Here is a 19,181-nt window from a genome sequence, read left to right as displayed (position 1 = left end):
AGCGCTATATGTCAATATTGAAATTTAATTTTCGCTGAAAAAACGAAATATCACGAACGACGATCTTGATCGAAACAACCGCTCTCGTTACTTTTGGATCTTGTTTAACAGAAATTGATTTATATAACTTTGGATTTTGATACGTTATCAGTATTTATTAAAGGGATAATCTGGCTATATTATTGGAGTAAGACAAAGAGAGCTGCCTGCACCTTGAGTTGAACTTTATCAGAAGGAGCAGGTTCAAATTACTTTATTAATCTAATTGACTAAATTCTTTCACCTAAAGAATATTCAATAAGATGTTACAATGTGTTATTCGTTTATACCTTAATATATGCCTGAAAATCGGATTGCGTCGCATTGTGTGTTGAATTATTTTACTAACAAATGTCCGCACCTTTGAACTGTGAACCTTTCGCGCACCATTTACTGCAAGTTAGTGATCTGATTCCAGCGAATGCTACTACTACGCTAGTGTTACTGGATACATTATATTTAAATACGTCGAATGTATATTCATTTTATTTGAAAAAATGTTTCTGAAAAGCTGAATTATTTATAATATCCTATTGAAAGTATACAGAGCGAAATGGGGCGCGCGGAAAATCAGACATAACGTACAAAACGTACGAGATTTAAAAAAGAAAATTTTATTGGTTGCTAAGAAATTCAGGAAAATGTCGTAAGAAATCAGCATAACATTACCTTTACCATTATCTTTTTGTACACACAACATCAGAGATATTAATGTATCTACTTTAAAATATAAAATGTGATTTAAGTTATTGAATCCAGATCATGTTTTCTTCGAGTTTACTTTTACGTATTTATTATACAACCCGAAAAATAAGCCCTATATCAGACAAACTTAGGAAATTAACGATAGAAGGATTGTAGGTCTCAAATATTTTTAGTACTATTATTATACGAGTATATCCCACTGTTGGGCTAATGTTTAAAGACCTTAAGGTGGTTGGCGGATAAACATGTGTTAAATCTTTTTCCGAAAAGCCAGTGTTGCATGTCCAATTTTGAATTCGTAGTTTTCGGTTTCAATATTCAATTCCCTCCTCGAATTTTCTAGATTTATAGCTACTATGTGGTAAACAGATGTAGCAGAGTATTGTCACATGCAGATTGTTTTATACCATGAGATGAATCACAATATACGTAAATAATAAAGAAAGAATAAATCTAGTAGTTTTATAATAATAAATTCCCAACAGTATCGTTCATTCCAGTTTAGCATTTCCACGTTTACGACTTGCAATATTTTTTCTGTTGTCTATTTTCTTGGATTTAGTCGCCTTTATTTAAGCTTTCGCTTTATACAAATTTAGTAATGGCCTATACAAATAAATGGACTGTAATGATTGAGGTCTTATTTTTATTTCTAGCTTTTGTCTAAAATATATTGCAATGCCTTTTCATGCTAAAACTCATCCCATATCCGAAAACATTATCCGCCACAGCAACTTACTAAATTTCAACTGGATCACTTGAAAGCTGTAGACTTGTTTAAATGTAAAAATAATATGTATTATTTGACCAAATTGATTGCTTGTCAAACGTTGCCATCGTTACTATTTAGAGGCTTTTACGCTCTTAGTATTCCAGCATTCTTAGTAGTTAGTAATAGTATTCTTAAGCGTCTCAAAGCTTTTTTTTTCGGACAAATTGTGTCATATTGCTCTTTTGCCAGTGGATTTGTGCTGTGCATGTGTGAATTGTGCTATGGATGCTTCTTAAGACCCGTGTAGGTTTGCTCAGGATGAGAGATGAATATATGTATGTAGACACACATTCATTAAAATATGAAATATTTGTCTCTTTTTCCAAATTATTTCTTTCTTAAAAGATAGTTAAAAGACTTAACATACATAAATATGCTATACCAGCTTAAAGGTTGGAAAAACCGCAGCTATCTGTTAAAAATGAAAACACAAAAACGTTAATTAATTTACCAATCTGGAACACACTTGGAAATAATTGAAATGTAACATTTATCGTACAGAGTAATGTCAGACCGTAAACGAATCGTATTTGGAATTACATATGTCCTTAATTAAAGTTATATGCATTGCTTTCTCGATAAAGAAACTCATTATGGTCAGTTTAATTCGTTTTTTGTTTTCTTTTAACTGGGTGGTTTAATACTTTAAATCAATCTATCATATAAAGCAAATAATCCAGACTTATTGAAAATACTAATTGATTCATTCTACTCAACAATATTCCAAAAAGTTAAAATAACACATCATAAATAAAACCTAATGGCCAATGTTTGTAAAAATATTTATATTTATTGTTGTAGATATTATTTTAGACATAAAGCGTCGTGGTTCTTAATAAGAAAAAAAGAGCCATCCTTATTTATAATGAATGGAAATTTTTCAAAAGATAAACGGGTTTTGATTGAACTGGGTTTTGTGAGTTTTCTTATCAATTGAAGTCCGTGCGATGGATGTCCTCAATTGGGAGCGTAGAATCATTTTAAAATACGCATTAGTTGCCGTTCTAGTGGCGTGCTCTGCTCGTGCTCTAATGGCGTGGTCGGGGGAGCCTCCTTCAGTTGAAAAGAGAGTTGCCTTATCCACTGAATCTTTCGTTTCACTTGCCGCACTAGTCAGGGTATAGTTCATCTCAATATATGTGTCACGAGTTGGCTCAACCAAACACATCAATCAATACTATCGAGTATTTAGTGCCTCATAACTTATTTATTAGGAGAAACCCTTAACACACTTACAAAAGCGTTCCCAAGCAGAATTGGTAAGAATTGGTGTCGGAATTCACCACTTATAAATGGGTTAGCAAGAAAATGAAAATTATGATTTTAGTTGTCATTTAAGGTGTTTTCATAGAAACCTAGCTTACGATAGCAAATAGATGTACCCCTGAAGATATGGTTTTCAAAGAGTTTCTGAGATATCTCAGTTTAATGGCAAAAGTTATCTCACAGTCGCGGGCAAAGTTTTAAGTGCAGATTTGTCCGCGTACATCTGGGCATCACAAACTTCAAAGAATTAAACGCCAGAGAAAAAGTCTATGTTAATAAATTAACAGAGAAAAAGTCTATGTTAATAAATTAACATAGACTTTTTCTCTGGCGTTTAATTCTTATAATGTAACTAAAAGTTCTAAGTCATCTCTATTTTCACTGTCCCTAATATTTACGATTCAGTAAAACCACAGGTCCAGCTAGAGTAAGTCAGTGTTTTTTCAGATAAAATATTACAAATATGGGCAGCGTAATATCCATCAGCTATAAAAAGGTAAACAAAAAATAAATTCGAGTAGAAATTTACTGGTTGTTCAAACTTAAGCAAGTGTTTGATAAATTTTTATTCTATGACACTTGTAATTTGTCCGACAGAACAGAAGTACTAAATTAGTTGTGAGTTTGGTACTTAGAGTAATGATTAGTTTTAAAAATGGAATACTATTTTTTTTAATATTACAATTTACAATAATCACAATATTCATCTATCAATCCGAATTAAACAAATAATAATGCAAACAAGTTACTACCAAGTTTATCTTTGAAGTCAATTACTCTTCATCAGTTCTCCATTTCGTCCTTTATGACAGAAATATCCCAAAATAAGTTAACTTTACTGAACTTGTCACTAAGTGATTCGATCAAACAACATGTTTACGAAAGTCCAATTTCCAAATCAATCCACAACCCACGATCAAAACATATTATATAAAATGATATCTGATATCGAATCATGTTTGTACATGGAATATTTTTGAAAATAAAATGTATCTAGTCTCGTAAGTATCGCTCTGTCCGTGTAACGGTTCAACTACTGAAACAATCGTAATGAATTTGATATGATATCTTTATCAACCGTATTAAAAATAATTCAATGATATATTTAGCAATACCAAAATGTATATTATTTTATTTACTATATTAAAACAGCGTCATATAGAAAAAAAGTATTTTTTTTCTTTTTGGGACTTTTGTCCTACACAGGTACGTCAGTCCCATTATCCCTTCTTCCTTTATGTTTAAATATCATTTAATATTAATAGCCATTAAATAGAATTCCAGGAGCATCCTAGCAGATTCTGATAAAAGGATCTGATAGAATACTCTGAACAAATCCAACATCAAACAAACATGCTTTTAAATGATTTAAAAAATATTGGGATTTTTTCGATGCGTTTTCACGTACAGACTCGTAAAGTAAAAGTTACTAAAAAACATATATTTTTTTAATTGATATGTTAACAAATACAAGTTATTTTTAACTTGGTCTATTACAAAAAAATAAAACTTATGTCAAAAAAACATTGAAAAATAAGGCATATTACACAATACAAGATTATATTAAAGAAACAAGCGTGGCCGTTAGTATTTATTGATTTACAGGTCGGATGTATAATATATAATGTTATTGTACTTTACTGACATAATCTGTAATTAAAATGACGGAGTAGTTACTACTATTGAGGTTCTTGCTGGTTGTTTTTGGTAGAATACATGTACTTACGGAACCGGTGGTAATTTTCCATTTAATTCAACACCGAACTGTAACATTTCAAAGTACTTGTATTTGTACTAAGTACTTTTATTTAATTACTTGTATTTTATTATTTGAATAAAGAATATATATATTTTGACAAGGGTCCAATTTTTCAATGTAACGCCGTAGTGGGCCTTTATCCTGCTAGCTACAACGATGTTTTCAGTAAGCGGATTAATCAGCGCTTGATATTTATATTTATTTTCATTAAGACCCACTTGACTGTTCCTATTTTGATTACGTCCCAAAACTTTTTCCTCGATATCGCTTTTCCGCCTCTAATTATTTAACAATTGCCTTTATTCAAATGACTTTTTGATAAAAAGCGTTTAAGGATATTTGAAATACAGAGGGATTATTTCAAACGAGCTTTATTAAGAATAATTCTCGAAATAGCCCAGGAATCAATTTTGAGGTGACTATATAAAAATATGCATTAAATAATGATGGAAGGGTTATTGAGACTTCTTACTGTCTCGTTACTGTAAAAGCTCGAATTAAGGTAAATCTTATGATTTTCCAGTAAAACCTGAGATTTACCGACATGAGTTGGTAAAATGTAAGTATTTATTATAAAGGGATGACTTTTTCGGACTTTTACCATTCCAACCTAACCTAAGCTAACATGTAAATCCTAAGATTTACCAAGTGAATGATGGTAAAAGTTCGAATCCCAAAGTTTTATGGACATTTAACATTCATAATTGGTAAATCTTACGTTTTTATGGAAAATCTTAAGATTTACCGTAGTTCGAGCTTTTACAGTAACATATCGATGTTTAATGAGTAGCAACCAGATACAATTAGCTGCCATTTAAATGATTAAAATAAAGCAATTAATAATTGTATATTGTTGATGTATATTGTATGTATCACATTTTCTGAGCTAAGATGACCAAGGTTTATTATTTGGGTTCAGATCGGGCTCGAGTTTTAAGAAAATATCGTGAGGTAACCTCGGATGAAAACCAACAGACAGGAAATAAACTTCAAAGATTTTTATCTTAATAGACTTATTTCTTTTATTGATCAAATTTGAGTTTACAGTCAACTTAATAAGATTTATTAAAAACGCTTACGATAAGAGGGGATTACCTATAAAGGTACGGAACCCTACTAAAACAATGTTGGAAATCGTGACGAAACTGAAAATACTCAATCGTAACGAATATTATAAGAGCGAAAGTGATTTTGTTTGCTACGCTTATACGATTTAATCGACTAACCTAACATTATGAAAATTTTTATACACGTTATACGCGGTACAGAAAAAGTTACAGCTTATTTAACTGATGAGCCGAGATGCTCCAGTGATTAGAACGCTTGCATCTTAATCGAAGGTTGCAAGTTCAAACCCAGGCAAGCACCATTGAATTTGCATGTGCTTAATTTGTGTTTCATCTCATGTTGTAATATGCTCCAAAACCTTCTCCTCAAAGGGAGAGGAGGCCTTAGCCCAGCACTGGGAAATTTACAGGTTGTTAATGTGTATCATCTAACTTGTCTCTCCCCCTCACACGCGAGCAAAACCGCAGACAGTATTTTGTATATTTTATTTTTTAGTTCGTAGTCCGAAATAGGTAAATAGTCCGTTTTAAATTATATATCTCGATTTTCATCCCCATTTAGTTCCTGACCTACATATCGAGAGTAAGTAGTTGGATTAAATTCTGTATAGAGAAGTTTTAATATGAGTGACCCGATGTTATTTAGTTGTCTAAACTTTTTATTGTAACTAGCTGCGGAGACGTTTCGAGCCACAGCTGACAAAGGCTTTTATAAATGTATAGAACTAATTTTATAATCTTGTAAATATTATAGTATTACCAACGATTACAACACGAGCAATGTAAAACAAAACATCTTTAAATTTCTGTCGATCCTTCACGAGATTAAAAATTTCTATGTGATATTCGTATACGCGTTTCTGGACTAAGTTACAGCTATCCTACTTTTGTTCTTAAATACTTTATCTGCAATTAATTGCTAGTTAAGTATTAGCTCTGCAGCGCTATTCTGTGAGAATTCACTTTGTATCTTAGAGCCCGTTCTCACAACGACGGACCGTCTGCTTAAAGGGAGATGGCGACCGGACGTGCGTTTTCAAATATGGATGCCAGCTCCGATCGGTTTTATTTCAGTCTTCGTACAAGATGGACGATGATATCCTAGTGCTGTGCTATTTAAGATTAAGAAAAAAAATACATGAAAGAAAACATTGGGTTCATTTTATTCAACCAGAAATATTTCCAGCAGGAACATAAGAAATATTAATAGATGAATTAAGAAATTATATTTTTTAACTACTTTCTAATAACAATTTCTTCTTTTAATAATCTATTTGTATGTTTACCATTTAATACTAAATTGTTTTTGTTAAGGTGTATTCGAGAACAAATAACCGTGTGGAAATTTATAATTAAATTTGTTCTTATTGATATTCAGCTAAAGACGATTGTACAGAAAATAAATCCCACTTATAGACATTTCTATCGCTATGTTCATTAGCAGCCCGTAAATGTCCCACTGCTGGGATAAAGGCCTCCTCTCCCTTTGAGGAGAAGGTTTGGAGCATATTCCACCACGCTGCTCCAATGCGGGTTGGCGGAATACACATGTGGCAGAATTTCGTTGAAATTAGACACATGCAGGTTTCCTCACGATGTTTTCCTTCACCGCCGAGCATGAGATGAATTATAAACACAAATTAAGTACATGAAAATTCAGTGGTGCCTGCCCAGGTTTGTAACCCGAAGTCATCGGTTAAGATGCACGCGTTCTAACCACTGGGCCATCTCGGCTCTTATCGCTATGTTCAGTTGGTCAATAAAGGATGTGATAAATGTATATTGATGTTTCTTTTCATTTCATAGCCATATCATAAACAAATATAGTCAAAACACAGTAACTGCTTAATTAATGAGTATTTGCCTGATTTTGTAACTATTCGCTTCGATCACGTTCCAATTATTCTAAAACTAGCCACTAAGAATTTTTCTCATTCTATTGGAACACTAGTTTTCAAATTGTGACTAAATATCAAAGATTGAACGTACGTACCTGCATAGGTGTGTTAGTGGCAGCAAGCTTCGTAAAGCCGACGATATCACTGAAGTAAATTGTGACGCATTCAAAGCTCTCCGCTTGTACGGGCTCACCGCGTTTCAGAGCGTCTGCAACCGTCCTGGGAATCGAATCGAAACAATTTACGAATAAGGGAAATCGACTCTATTCATTTAACGACTTCGACCTCATGCAGAAAACTCATTTTAAATGTAGGGTAAATGTACGTTCTTTAAAATCAATTGCGAAACATTTACTTGTGGAATTTAATTTGAGAGTTGAACGTTAGTGGTTCTTGAATTGTAAGTATTCATACGGTTCCCGTTTTCAATATAAACATTCTCTAGTAACATGCTTATTTATTTGATTTATTATAAAAATATACAACAAAATTAATAAATCAGAAAAATTGGTATTTCCATCTTCACATGTGTCGATAAACTACTGAATTAAATAAATCACCGAATGGGATAATGCATGTGAAGGAGTTTCATTTCAATGTTCACGAAAGACGATTTCTCTCTATAGGATATTAATTTTACTCAAATCATCAAGAAAATCAAAAGACTATTTAAAATTTTCTGATTCGATAAAGTTATCGTCATTTAACTCACACTATATCATGGACCACACATAGAAAAACTTGTAAAAACATACAAGGCTGTCTAAAGAAGCATAAATAGACTGGTAACTATAGCAGTTAGTTTTTTTTTACCGTGGCAACATTCGATTCAATAGATCGTCTGTCCTCTTCTTCTCCTGCATGAGCTGTTCCGTCTTCGCGGTCACCAAGCCTTCCAAGTTAGACGCGTATTTCTCCATCATCGACAACATATTATCGAAGATATTTGTTTTCCTATAGAAAAGAATATAATTCTTTTTTGAAAACGAAAGATCGATACAGTAATAAAATATAAAAGTAATTACAAATTGTGTTTAAGAGTGATCTCTAGCAGACAATGTACAAATAAATCGTTAAGAGATCTTCAATCTACAAATGTCTATAAATACGCACTAATTAAAATATATTTGCCCAGAATATAAATAAACAAAAGAAAATAAAGTACTATTAAATTCAAAGTCAATGGACCACTCAAAAAAATTAATAAGGCTTGGACTTGATTTTTGAGAAATTGTTTCGATGTTGATTATAATATCAACAAACTAGGTCATCAAGCATATGGATATGTTATTTAATTATTGTTATAAATGGAATAGAATTCAAGTTATAAAAAAAATAGTACAGCGTCATTGTAGATTATATACATTGCGTATGTTATAATTAATGATGGCCCGAATATGAGTTATACAGAATGAATATTGAATGAATATTCTACCTACTAAAAAATACTAACTTTTTATGAGATAATTAAAAGTCTGTACACATAAAAGCAATTTCAGCAATGATTAAAATGATTGTTGATGAAATATTCGAAATGTTCTACATTTTAACTTAAAATAAACATTCAAATTTCGAATTCTGAACATACTTGTACTTAACATTATAATATAATATTTTTAATGTTCGATACTTTTTTTTTATGTCAAAGGTGGCAATCGAGCAGGAGGCTCACCTAATGGAAAGTGACTACCACCGCCAATGGACATCTGCAACACCAGGGGGCTTGCAGGTGCGTTGTCGGCCTTTCAGGAAAGAGTACGCTCTTTTCTTGATATTACTAGTTATAAACATTACAATGCTCAAAATAAGATCATACGTACATTCCGGCATGCATATCCTTAAGGCGCAGTCTGACTAGACGAACATCTGGTCGCCTGTCTGGCCGCTCACTCCAACACGACTTTAAGACTGCGAGCACAGATGGTCGAGCTGCCAGGCCACCAAGTGGAGGACGGAATAATACTCCTCCAATAGGTTGACGTACTCTACCAATGATTTCTGTAAGATTTCATAAGCCATGTTTACTTATAATTAACATAAACGCAAAAACATTTCTTTTTTACTTGGCTATATCTAAACACATCACATTTATTTAGTACAGGGTACTCAAATTGATAATTTAATTCAATTAAGTAATTGCCCAATCAACTGTAGTATCTATTACTAGCTAATCCTGCAGTTTGATACATTTTATTAAACTCAAACTTCCACCCCCTTTTGTGAACACTTGAGGGTGGAGTGTAGTAAAATCCGTTCTTAGTGGATATCTTCACCCTATAAGGAACCTAACTGGCAAATTTCAAGTTTTTAGGTGTTATAGTTTCTGACATTTCGTGATTAATTAGTGAGTGGCATTTTGCTTTATATATATATTTAATTAATCTTTTATTTTCATGCATGCATGTTCTGATCAATTTAGGCCACGGCGACCAATCTAATGTCAAGAGAGACCAGTCAGCTACGCAGGGCATATTATAGTGCACTCTCTCTTTTCTCCCTCTCATAAGCCATTCAGCTTAGGAATAACGGCTTCAGGTCCTTTCCAATTTTTAGAATCCGGGTTTTTATTGAGAATTTTTGGACAGAAAAAACTTTTATCGACCCAACACATCGTGAGTCTAAGATCAAAGAGGCAGTCAACGTAACTATAACGTAATTTAATTGATACAAAAGAGTAACTACTACGCTTCTTGCCGATTGTTCTTGGAATTCTTCCAAGCCGGCGGTAACTATAAATTTAATTTAATTTGAAATGTAACGATTCAAAAGTTTTTATGGCTGTATATTAATATATAATATATATAGTTAATATATAATTTTAGTTTTGTATAGAATTAAAAAAAAAAGTGTTTTTTTTAAAGTAAAGTTGTAATAACGGGTGGGACTTAGTACGTGGGACAAGTTTTCCTTTACTTATGCGTTCAAATTCAATGTCTCTCACTGTTTTACCATATTACTATAGTACTATATATAATATATAAATGTCGATGCATCAAAAAGTTTAATTAGGATTTATTTATATTTATCGCACATGCTGGCAACGTCAGTATGACGTTAAAAGGAAAAGAATCGAAAAGTGTCAGGATTGATTAAATATTAAGAAAAAAGATACGAACAAAAACGACGAGACTTATATTTTTGGAAATAAATATGTCTGATAACGAATTAATACCCGACCCTTCGTTATATATATCAATCTATATGGATCATAGAAATAAATTATATAGTCTATTTTCCAATAATCTTACAAAAATGATTTTCAAATGTAACTGGTAAGTCCTGAGATGAGTGCATTAATAGCCACCTAATAACCTTTGGTCACCACCGTCTATAGACATTGAACCTGTGAGAAATCAAATTCAAACTCAAATTCCTTTATTCAATATAGAAGGGTTAACACTTGCTTATTGATAGTCAAATATTAGCCATACCTTACATCACCAATTCGCCTTCAACCATGGGAACTAAGATGGTACACTAAATCACCCATCAAACACCGGAAAACAATAACACTAAGGTATTGCTGTTTGGCGGTGGTGTATATGATGAGTACCCAGCCGAGCTTGAACTAATTGTACCTGTCACACTCACCCTTCAAACCGGAACACAATGAAACTAAGGTTGTAAACTGTTTGGCGGTAGTATATATGATGATTGGGGGGTAATAAGTAGAACACGGACATACAATACTCGTAATAAATATAAAGTCGTCATATACCTGTTTACTGAAGATGACAATCAAGAATCGAAAAAAGTACCAATACATTGATCCAATAATAATAGGAGGTGAATGAACTATACGTATATTTACTGCATCACACACACACACACACATACACACATACATACACACACGTACACGAACAAAAGTTTTTATAGGCATTGAAGGTTGCCACAACATCGTAAACCAGTTTCGTATCAGTCTCGTCGGAGGCCGCGCGGCGTTTCGACGTAGTTTCAAAATGGAAGAACAGCTTAAAAATTTAAAATTAGTCGCCGAAGTTGAAAAATATTCTTGTTTATACAATTCTGATTTACCATCGTATTCGAGAAAGGATATTACTGAGGATGCTTGGTCTAAAATCAGTAAAGAAATGAAAATGCCAGGTCAGTGGACGTTTCTATACACGATACATAAAAACTTTTATACTAAAGCCGCCGTATCACTGTACTAATTGTATGAAAGAAGTATTTTTATCTCCACATACCTATATAAAAAAAATATGTTGATTAGTTTGTTTCGATGTCGTTAGTATACGATTCTTGCTTTTAAGTTTTTCACTAGTTGTTGTTTACACTTGCGCAGTACTACCAAAGTACAATAGGTGGCGTTCGCGTCGTATCCAATAATTGTTTTCACAAATTTGTTATTAATATAGAAGTTTGTGTTTTTGTGTGTGAGCACATAACATAGAATGGATTTGAAATAACTAACATTTCGCCTGTACAAGGTTCTACCTTGTATACATACTTACATCTTTTTATAACGATTTCTATAATGGATGATTTCGTTCACTTTTTTTTGTAAACATATTCCTCTACTTTTATTTTCGTCGTCAGTCAATCCCGTAAAGACTACTGATGGTATCGCTATGACATTATAAATAATCGAAGCGGAAACGTCTGTATATGGTTATAAAGCATTAATTCTTTGAATTCCGTTGATCCTTTAACCCATTTTAGGGTTCCGTACCCAAAGGGTAAAAAGGGACCCAATTACTAAGAGTTCACTGTTCCTCTGACATTAGGTTGTATCTCAGTAACTGTTATAGATACACAGTTGAAAATTTACACAGATTGTATTGATTGTATTTCTGTTGCCGCTATAACAAAAAAATTCATGAGTTTTTGCCGTTTTTATAGATGATGTCACGGAACCCTTCGTGCACCGGTCCGACTCGCACTTGGCCGGTTTTTTAATTGAATGCCTAGCGAAGCAAGCGGGTAACGACTAGTAAAATATGAATCTTATCAGTATCGGACTGAGCGATGTCTTAATCGCCTCGTTTTTTGTTATTATGTCGTTTGAATTCTTTCAAATGCTTAAATAATAATAATAATAAAAAAATATTATTATTAAAATATAATAATAATAACATTTATTATTAAACTAAAATAAAGAAAAAATACCGATATTTTATAATAAAACAAATTCTTGTAAATGATGTAATTACTATAAATATCTGTACTGTCTATAACACCTCTTTAAAAACTGTGTAGATATGCAAATGATCATAGCTGTAATTCAAACGGCGGCGTCGGGGATTCTAGGGGATAAAAATATATATTGCAAGGTATATTTTGTAAAAAAGTACAGGAAAAAATCCGAAAACTAATTATACTTATTCCGAGCCTTATAATTTAAATGAAAAAAAAAGAAAATTAATTTTAAAATCAAATATAAATTTAAAGTAAAACCTACGTAAAGTCCAAATATTTAAAAACCTGGTTATTCTATCAGAATTATATTATGGCACGGAACCTTCAGTGCGCGAGACCGATTCGCACTTGCCCGGTTTTTAAAAATAATGACTAGTTAGACTAGACCACGCACGGCTTCGTCCGTCGGGGATTTCGTAGCTGTAAAGTACTCCATGTCCTTTTCTATAACCTTGACTACGTGTATGCAATTCGTTGCACAATAATCAGTTAACGTAGTTAAGAAGTAACAGCGTAACATAACATAAATAGCCTGTAAATTTCCCAGTGCTGGGCTAAGGCCTCCTTTCCCTTTGAGGAGAAAGTTTGGAGCATATTATACCACGCTGCTCCAATGCGGCTTGGTGGAATACTTATGTGGCTGAATTTCGTTGAAATTAGACACATGCAGGTTTCCTCACGATGTTTTCGTTCACCGCCGAGCACGTGATGAATTATAAACCCAAATTAAGCACATGAAAATTCAGTGGTGCTTGCCTGGGTTTGAACCCGAAATCATCGGTTAAGATGCACGCGTTATAACCACTGGGCATATCATGACATATTTGGCTTATTATGACCTATATATGGCAATAGGCCGCCTAGCTATGTAATAAGCTGCGGGTTCGATCCCGACCCCTTGAGATATTGTCATCCCGACTCCTAACATAAGTATTAGCCTTAATTGTAGGGGTGAATAGTAATATCAGTAATTTCTTAAAATGACTCTATAATACTTTACTTTAGAAACAAAAATCCGTTTGAGTTTGTATTGAGTGAATGCATTAAATTTAGGATAAGATCTTAGCGATGCCTCACGGCTGAACTTGTGTTAAATTTTGGTTACGTATGCAGTGTCATACATTTTAGTTGGCATTTATGGTAACTGCTCTCAGGGTCTAGCGTAAGTTACATAGCCTATAAATTTACTCGTATAAACGCGTTATCTAAAGCAGAAAGAATTATTCAAATAGCGCGTTCTAACATACAATCGCACCAGCTTGATCGTAAAAATCCAGACAATGTTTTTTTGTTATTGAGAATACGAAATATAAAATGCTAAGCTATAATGATGTGTCTTATTGAGTACTCAATCAGTTTTTCGTGATCAAAACAATAGAGCACATTTACATGTATCTTAGTTATTTTACTTGGTAGGTCTTTGTGCAAACCCGTCTGGGTAGATACCACCCACTCATCAGATATTCTACCGCCAAACAGCAGTACTCAGTATTGTTGTGTTCTGGTTTGAAGGGTGAGAGAGCCAATGTACAGGCACAAGGGACATAACATCTTAGTTCCCAAGGTTGGTGGCGTATTGGCGATGTAAGGAATGGTTAATATTGCCCACAGCGCCATTGTCTATGGGCGGTGGTGATCACTTACCATTGGTGACCCATTTGCTAGTCCGGCTACCGATATCATAAAAAAATGTACGGTGCAGTGCATGGGTACCTTTTGTATTTTATTGCGTACAGTCGGCTTACTTGTATATATTACTTGATAGCAGGGCTTTATAGAAGCCCGACTGAGTAGGTACCACCCACTCATCACATATTCTTATCTCAGTATTGTACGGTTTAAAAGGCGAGTGAGTCGGTGTAAATAATATCTTTGTACCCATGGTTGGCGGCGCAATAGCGAGGTATGGAATGAAAAATTCTTACAGCACCAATGTCTATGGCGTGGTGACTATTTGTCTATCTACCTACAGTTGATACAAATAAAAGAAAAAAAGAAAAAAATCAATGATGAATTCAAATGGCCGATTTAGAGATAAATAAACTGTAGATTTACGAGCTTATGCACGACAAACAGTTTACGAATAATATCATATTTGTAAGACATGAATAATACAGACAGCTAAAATTTATAGGACTACTATTACACTTAACTACTTATATCCACTTTAATTTTATTTCCAAAGTATCGACAAAAACTAGAATCACAACATCACGCGAACGACCAATATATATGTTTTAATATAAAGTTTATAAAACTTACCTACTATTGTCAATACTTGCGGTATACTCAGTATAAGTTAAAACCAGCAAATAATATACATTTACTAAGTTTGCATTAATAATTTTGTTTTCGATAATTTGCATGTCTACGGAACCTCAGCATCTGCTTGATATCAACTGGAATTATTCATTACATTATACCGCTTATATTAGGGCTTTTGTAATGGTGCATATCCACTAAAATAGTTGGCAATGGTTGGCCAATGTTTGCAGTTCAAAAGTGGCCAACATTTGAAGATGTTTCACAGCCAGCTTGGTTGCTGTGACAGCTTAATGAACTCAATATTTTATTATGATTAAGCAGAGAGTGCATCTATATGGACAAACGCACTTGTACTCTACTTTGTCTGTTACGTAGTGATCTACTCTCAGGAGTTGTCCAAGAGAACTGTCAAAGGGCTGTCTATTTGTTAGGACGTCAACAAACTTAGTTGAGATCAAGCATATTATCCAGAGATAACCTGAGACGTCTCAGAACTATACAGGTGGTTTGCTATTAAGAATAGAATAAGAATTAAGAATAGAATAGAAAATTACAATTTGTTTTATAATCATTTCTAATAATTTCTAACAAGTATTTTTTATATAACTTCTAAGCTCGTAGCTAATAGTCTTTGAGGGTGAAATCGGTCAGAATATAATATTAACGCTTGTTTTCAATAATCTGTATTGTCTGCGTCTAAAACTGTCATATCACCTTACCGATGACCTACTGAGGCTACATCAAAATAAATTGGTCAAGTTCAAGTGTCGGCCCTGCCGGTGACCCCTCCCGCAACGCGCTCCTTGGATTCTCGTTTATTTAATTTAATATAAGTGCTTTGAGCTAAGTGCCGTGATTTTATTATTTATAGAAATCAATTTAATTTTCTTTAAATTTATTTCTATAAATAGTGTCCTGCGTAGCTGTTTATGGAGTAGCAGGCGCCCGACAGTTGGGCATACGAATATAAAGGCATTTACTTCAAACGTATTTGCTCTTTTTATATTAATCATTGTATCAAAATGACCTTGAGACAGAGTAACTGTTATCACACCTTACGCTATTACAAGGATAATAGAGTCGAAATAACAATGTCTCTCGGCAATATGATTCTCGTGTGAAGACAAAACAATAGCCTTTCAAGTACGCCGGAGATATAACATCAATCCATTACCATTTGCTCTCTCTGTTTGCCAGCTACATAAGGGACTTTCATTACATTACCGACTTTTAAAACGATTTTTTTTACGAATCCATAATGAATGTAATAAATTCTTTGGGATCACGACCAATTTCACTTCAGGGTCTACGTTTTCTTTAACGTTACTACTAGTACCATTGGAATGCATTATACGTAACAATACGTTAGGAGTATTACGTCAGAGCACGTTATTCTGTGGTTGAATCGAATATCTAAGCGACTAAGCGAACGCACGAGTAAAGCTCCAAGACAATAGTGATACAATAGTACCTACAAAATAAATACGTGCTGTTTAAATACTATCGACATGCTGTTTTTAGGTTATCTATTTCGAATGATATTGAATACCAGCTGTGCACCACGGTTTTATCCACGTCTGATGTGTATTTTTTACTAATAATATATATTCAAAGGTAAATTTCGCTAGAAGAGCTGAACAGATCTGAATGATATTTGGCACAGCGTACATTATAGTCTAGAATAGGGCATAGGGTACTTATTATCCCCAATAAACTAGTGTAATATGATTTGTAACCTATTATAACGGCAACAAAATGACTCTTTTTATCTATGTAGTAATTATATGCCTCAAATATTGCGGCAAGAATATACGAGTATGTAGCTAGATATGCTATATTTTTTTTAGCTTTGCCGTTTCATAAATACAAATCATTTATAAAAAATACATTGGTAAAGAAGGCATATTATTCGGTACAAGATTATATATATGATAAAAAAGCGTGGAGTTAATGCTTGCTGACTTCCAGGCAGGATATATAACACACATATATAATTGTATTTAACTAACATTACTGTATTTTTAGATGTTAAAAAAGAGTAACTACTGGATTTCTTGCCGATTCTTCTCGGTAGAATCTACATTCGGAACCAGTGGTAGCTTTACTTAATATAGTTTGTTAAATGACGATTTAAAAGTGCTTGTAAAAGCCTACTTGAATAAAGTATATTTTGATTGATTGATTGATGTGTTATATTGATGTTGTTATAGCTTTTGATTGGCTCATACATGGTACCATGGATACATGGTACCTAGGCACACTGCAACTTATCCCATAACAATAATCAAGTTATGGGTATGTATTTTTTCCCATTTTTAAGATTAATCATGAAAGACAGAACTTTTAATTTAGAACAGTTAAATAGTCATATTAACTTGAATAAATTCATCATTCAGTGCAAGCCCAGCATAATATAAGTGGCAACATTCTACGTTCCGTGACTATATTTTGCTGGAAATTGCACAGACTTGGACTGAATGAGGTGAACACCGTCTTTACCGTCTTTGAGATATATGTATTCGCGAATTGTTTAGAAAAATTGAGTAACAAGATTCCACACGCACATACATATATATACATACATTGCAAGTTAAATAAAAGCTTTTAAAAAAGGTACTTATCTTGTAATCACAGACTGAAACTACAATTTTATTTATTTGCACTTACGACTTACACGTTCCGTAACAATTTATATGAACATCATAATTACAAAATCCTAACGTTATTCTGTCGTAAAAGCAAAATTGTCCCATAAAATAATTACTAGCGTTGTCTTGCGTGAAACAGGGGTAAGAAATTTATGTTTGTTCTTTAAGTGTACTTCATAATTTCAGGAAAATACGATTTATTCTACTGATTTTTCTTATCCGTCAATATGACATAGTTTCTATAACTGTATGATTTACATTATAATTACATACGACCGTCGACGTCCAGAGTGAGTGTGTGAGTGAGTGTGTGTAAGTGAGTCAAACTAAATTCTGCATTTCGTGTATATCACGCGAGAACGGGCAAGCGTATATGGAGCTCACCCGTCCCGCTCTTACAAATCATACGTAGCGATACGATACTGAGTCATTGTCATTGGTTGAAAACTCAAATATTAAATTTGTAATTTAATTTTTAAAATGTTCTCAACTTTAATGGCTGAAAGTTAATATTTATCATTTTCAAATCTTATTAATTATTATTAGTAAAAATGTAAGCGTTTTCTTTGGGCGAACAAATTGTAAGTACGCATTGTAATTATCTTATTGGTTAATTCTATTTTAAGTTTTTGTGTATACACAGACACATTTTGAAATAAATTCATTCCGATCCGACAAGCAAGCAAGTGTTATTTTATTATCAATATAAGAAGTAATACAAGTAAGATAGGGACCAGTATCCTGTTGGTCTAGAGACTAGCTGGACGCTGTAGATGCAATTGAAGTTAGAAAATTAAATCCTATGCACCAGAAGGTGAAAGGTGAAAGTAAATAACGCCATTGGTGCAGCGTAAGATCTGTCCAGTTATATTGCTATCCCATTGGGTTATGAATAAGGAAGACGAACTTAATTCGCGTTTTATCAAAGGCTAAAACGGTTAAAACGGTTAGAATAAAACGCCGCTAGGACAATTTCATTCTTGTACTCCAGGAGATAAGCTGAGCTCCTTGACTATGTAGAGACAGAAATATAAATAAATTAACTCAATTTTTTTAACTCTTTTCCAGTTCACGCGTGTAAGGAGAAATGGAAAAAACTACGAATAGTTTTCATGAGATGCTTAAAAGCTGTTTCGATACCAGGAAGCAAAAGAAAGCCATATTATTTATTCGACGTGATGCAGTTCTTAGTTCCCCATATAAAACAAAATATACTGACAGACTCAACTGTGCCTTACGAATCAAGACAATCAGTATCTGAAACTAAAGAGACCGAGAATGATTCATTCAAAGATTCAATCGAAACAGTGAATGATGTGGAAATTAAACAAGAATTCGACGAATCGAGCAGTGAATCCTATGTGAATGAATTTACTAAAAAAAGACGCCTCGATGAGACTGATATGAATATTATAAATTACATAGAACGCAATGTGAGAACCGAACGACCGGTGAGTGAACGTATAGTGCATCATTTGAATGATCCGGTGGTTTCATTCTTGAACTGTCTCGTACCAGAATTGAATGAAATGAACGCATCGCAGTTTAAAATTTTCAAGCGACGCGCTTTAGCATTGATAGACAATATTAAAGGAGAAATAT

At 33.3% G+C, this 19,181-nt stretch overlaps 1 protein-coding gene across 1 annotated transcript in view; it reads right to left on the bottom strand.

Annotated features, from left to right (window-relative positions):
• LOC125065942 (guanylate cyclase 32E-like) overlaps positions 1-19,181 on the bottom strand; it is a 158,524-nt gene that overhangs the window by 5,032 nt on the left and 134,311 nt on the right. Inside the window, exons 15-17 of the mRNA XM_047673802.1 lie at positions 9,327-9,504; positions 8,320-8,460; positions 7,602-7,725 (exon numbers count right to left, since the gene is read on the bottom strand). Coding sequence (XP_047529758.1) covers positions 7,602-7,725; positions 8,320-8,460; positions 9,327-9,504 — 443 coding nt within the window. The remainder of the gene's footprint in view (positions 1-7,601; positions 7,726-8,319; positions 8,461-9,326; positions 9,505-19,181) is intronic.

The sequence above is a fragment of the Vanessa atalanta genome, chromosome 8 (genome assembly GCF_905147765.1).
Source record: "Vanessa atalanta chromosome 8, ilVanAtal1.2, whole genome shotgun sequence".
Classification (NCBI taxonomy): Eukaryota; Metazoa; Arthropoda; class Insecta; order Lepidoptera; family Nymphalidae; genus Vanessa; species Vanessa atalanta.
Note: the sequence above shows the minus strand (reverse complement) of the source record. Positions and strands in the feature narration are given on the sequence as shown.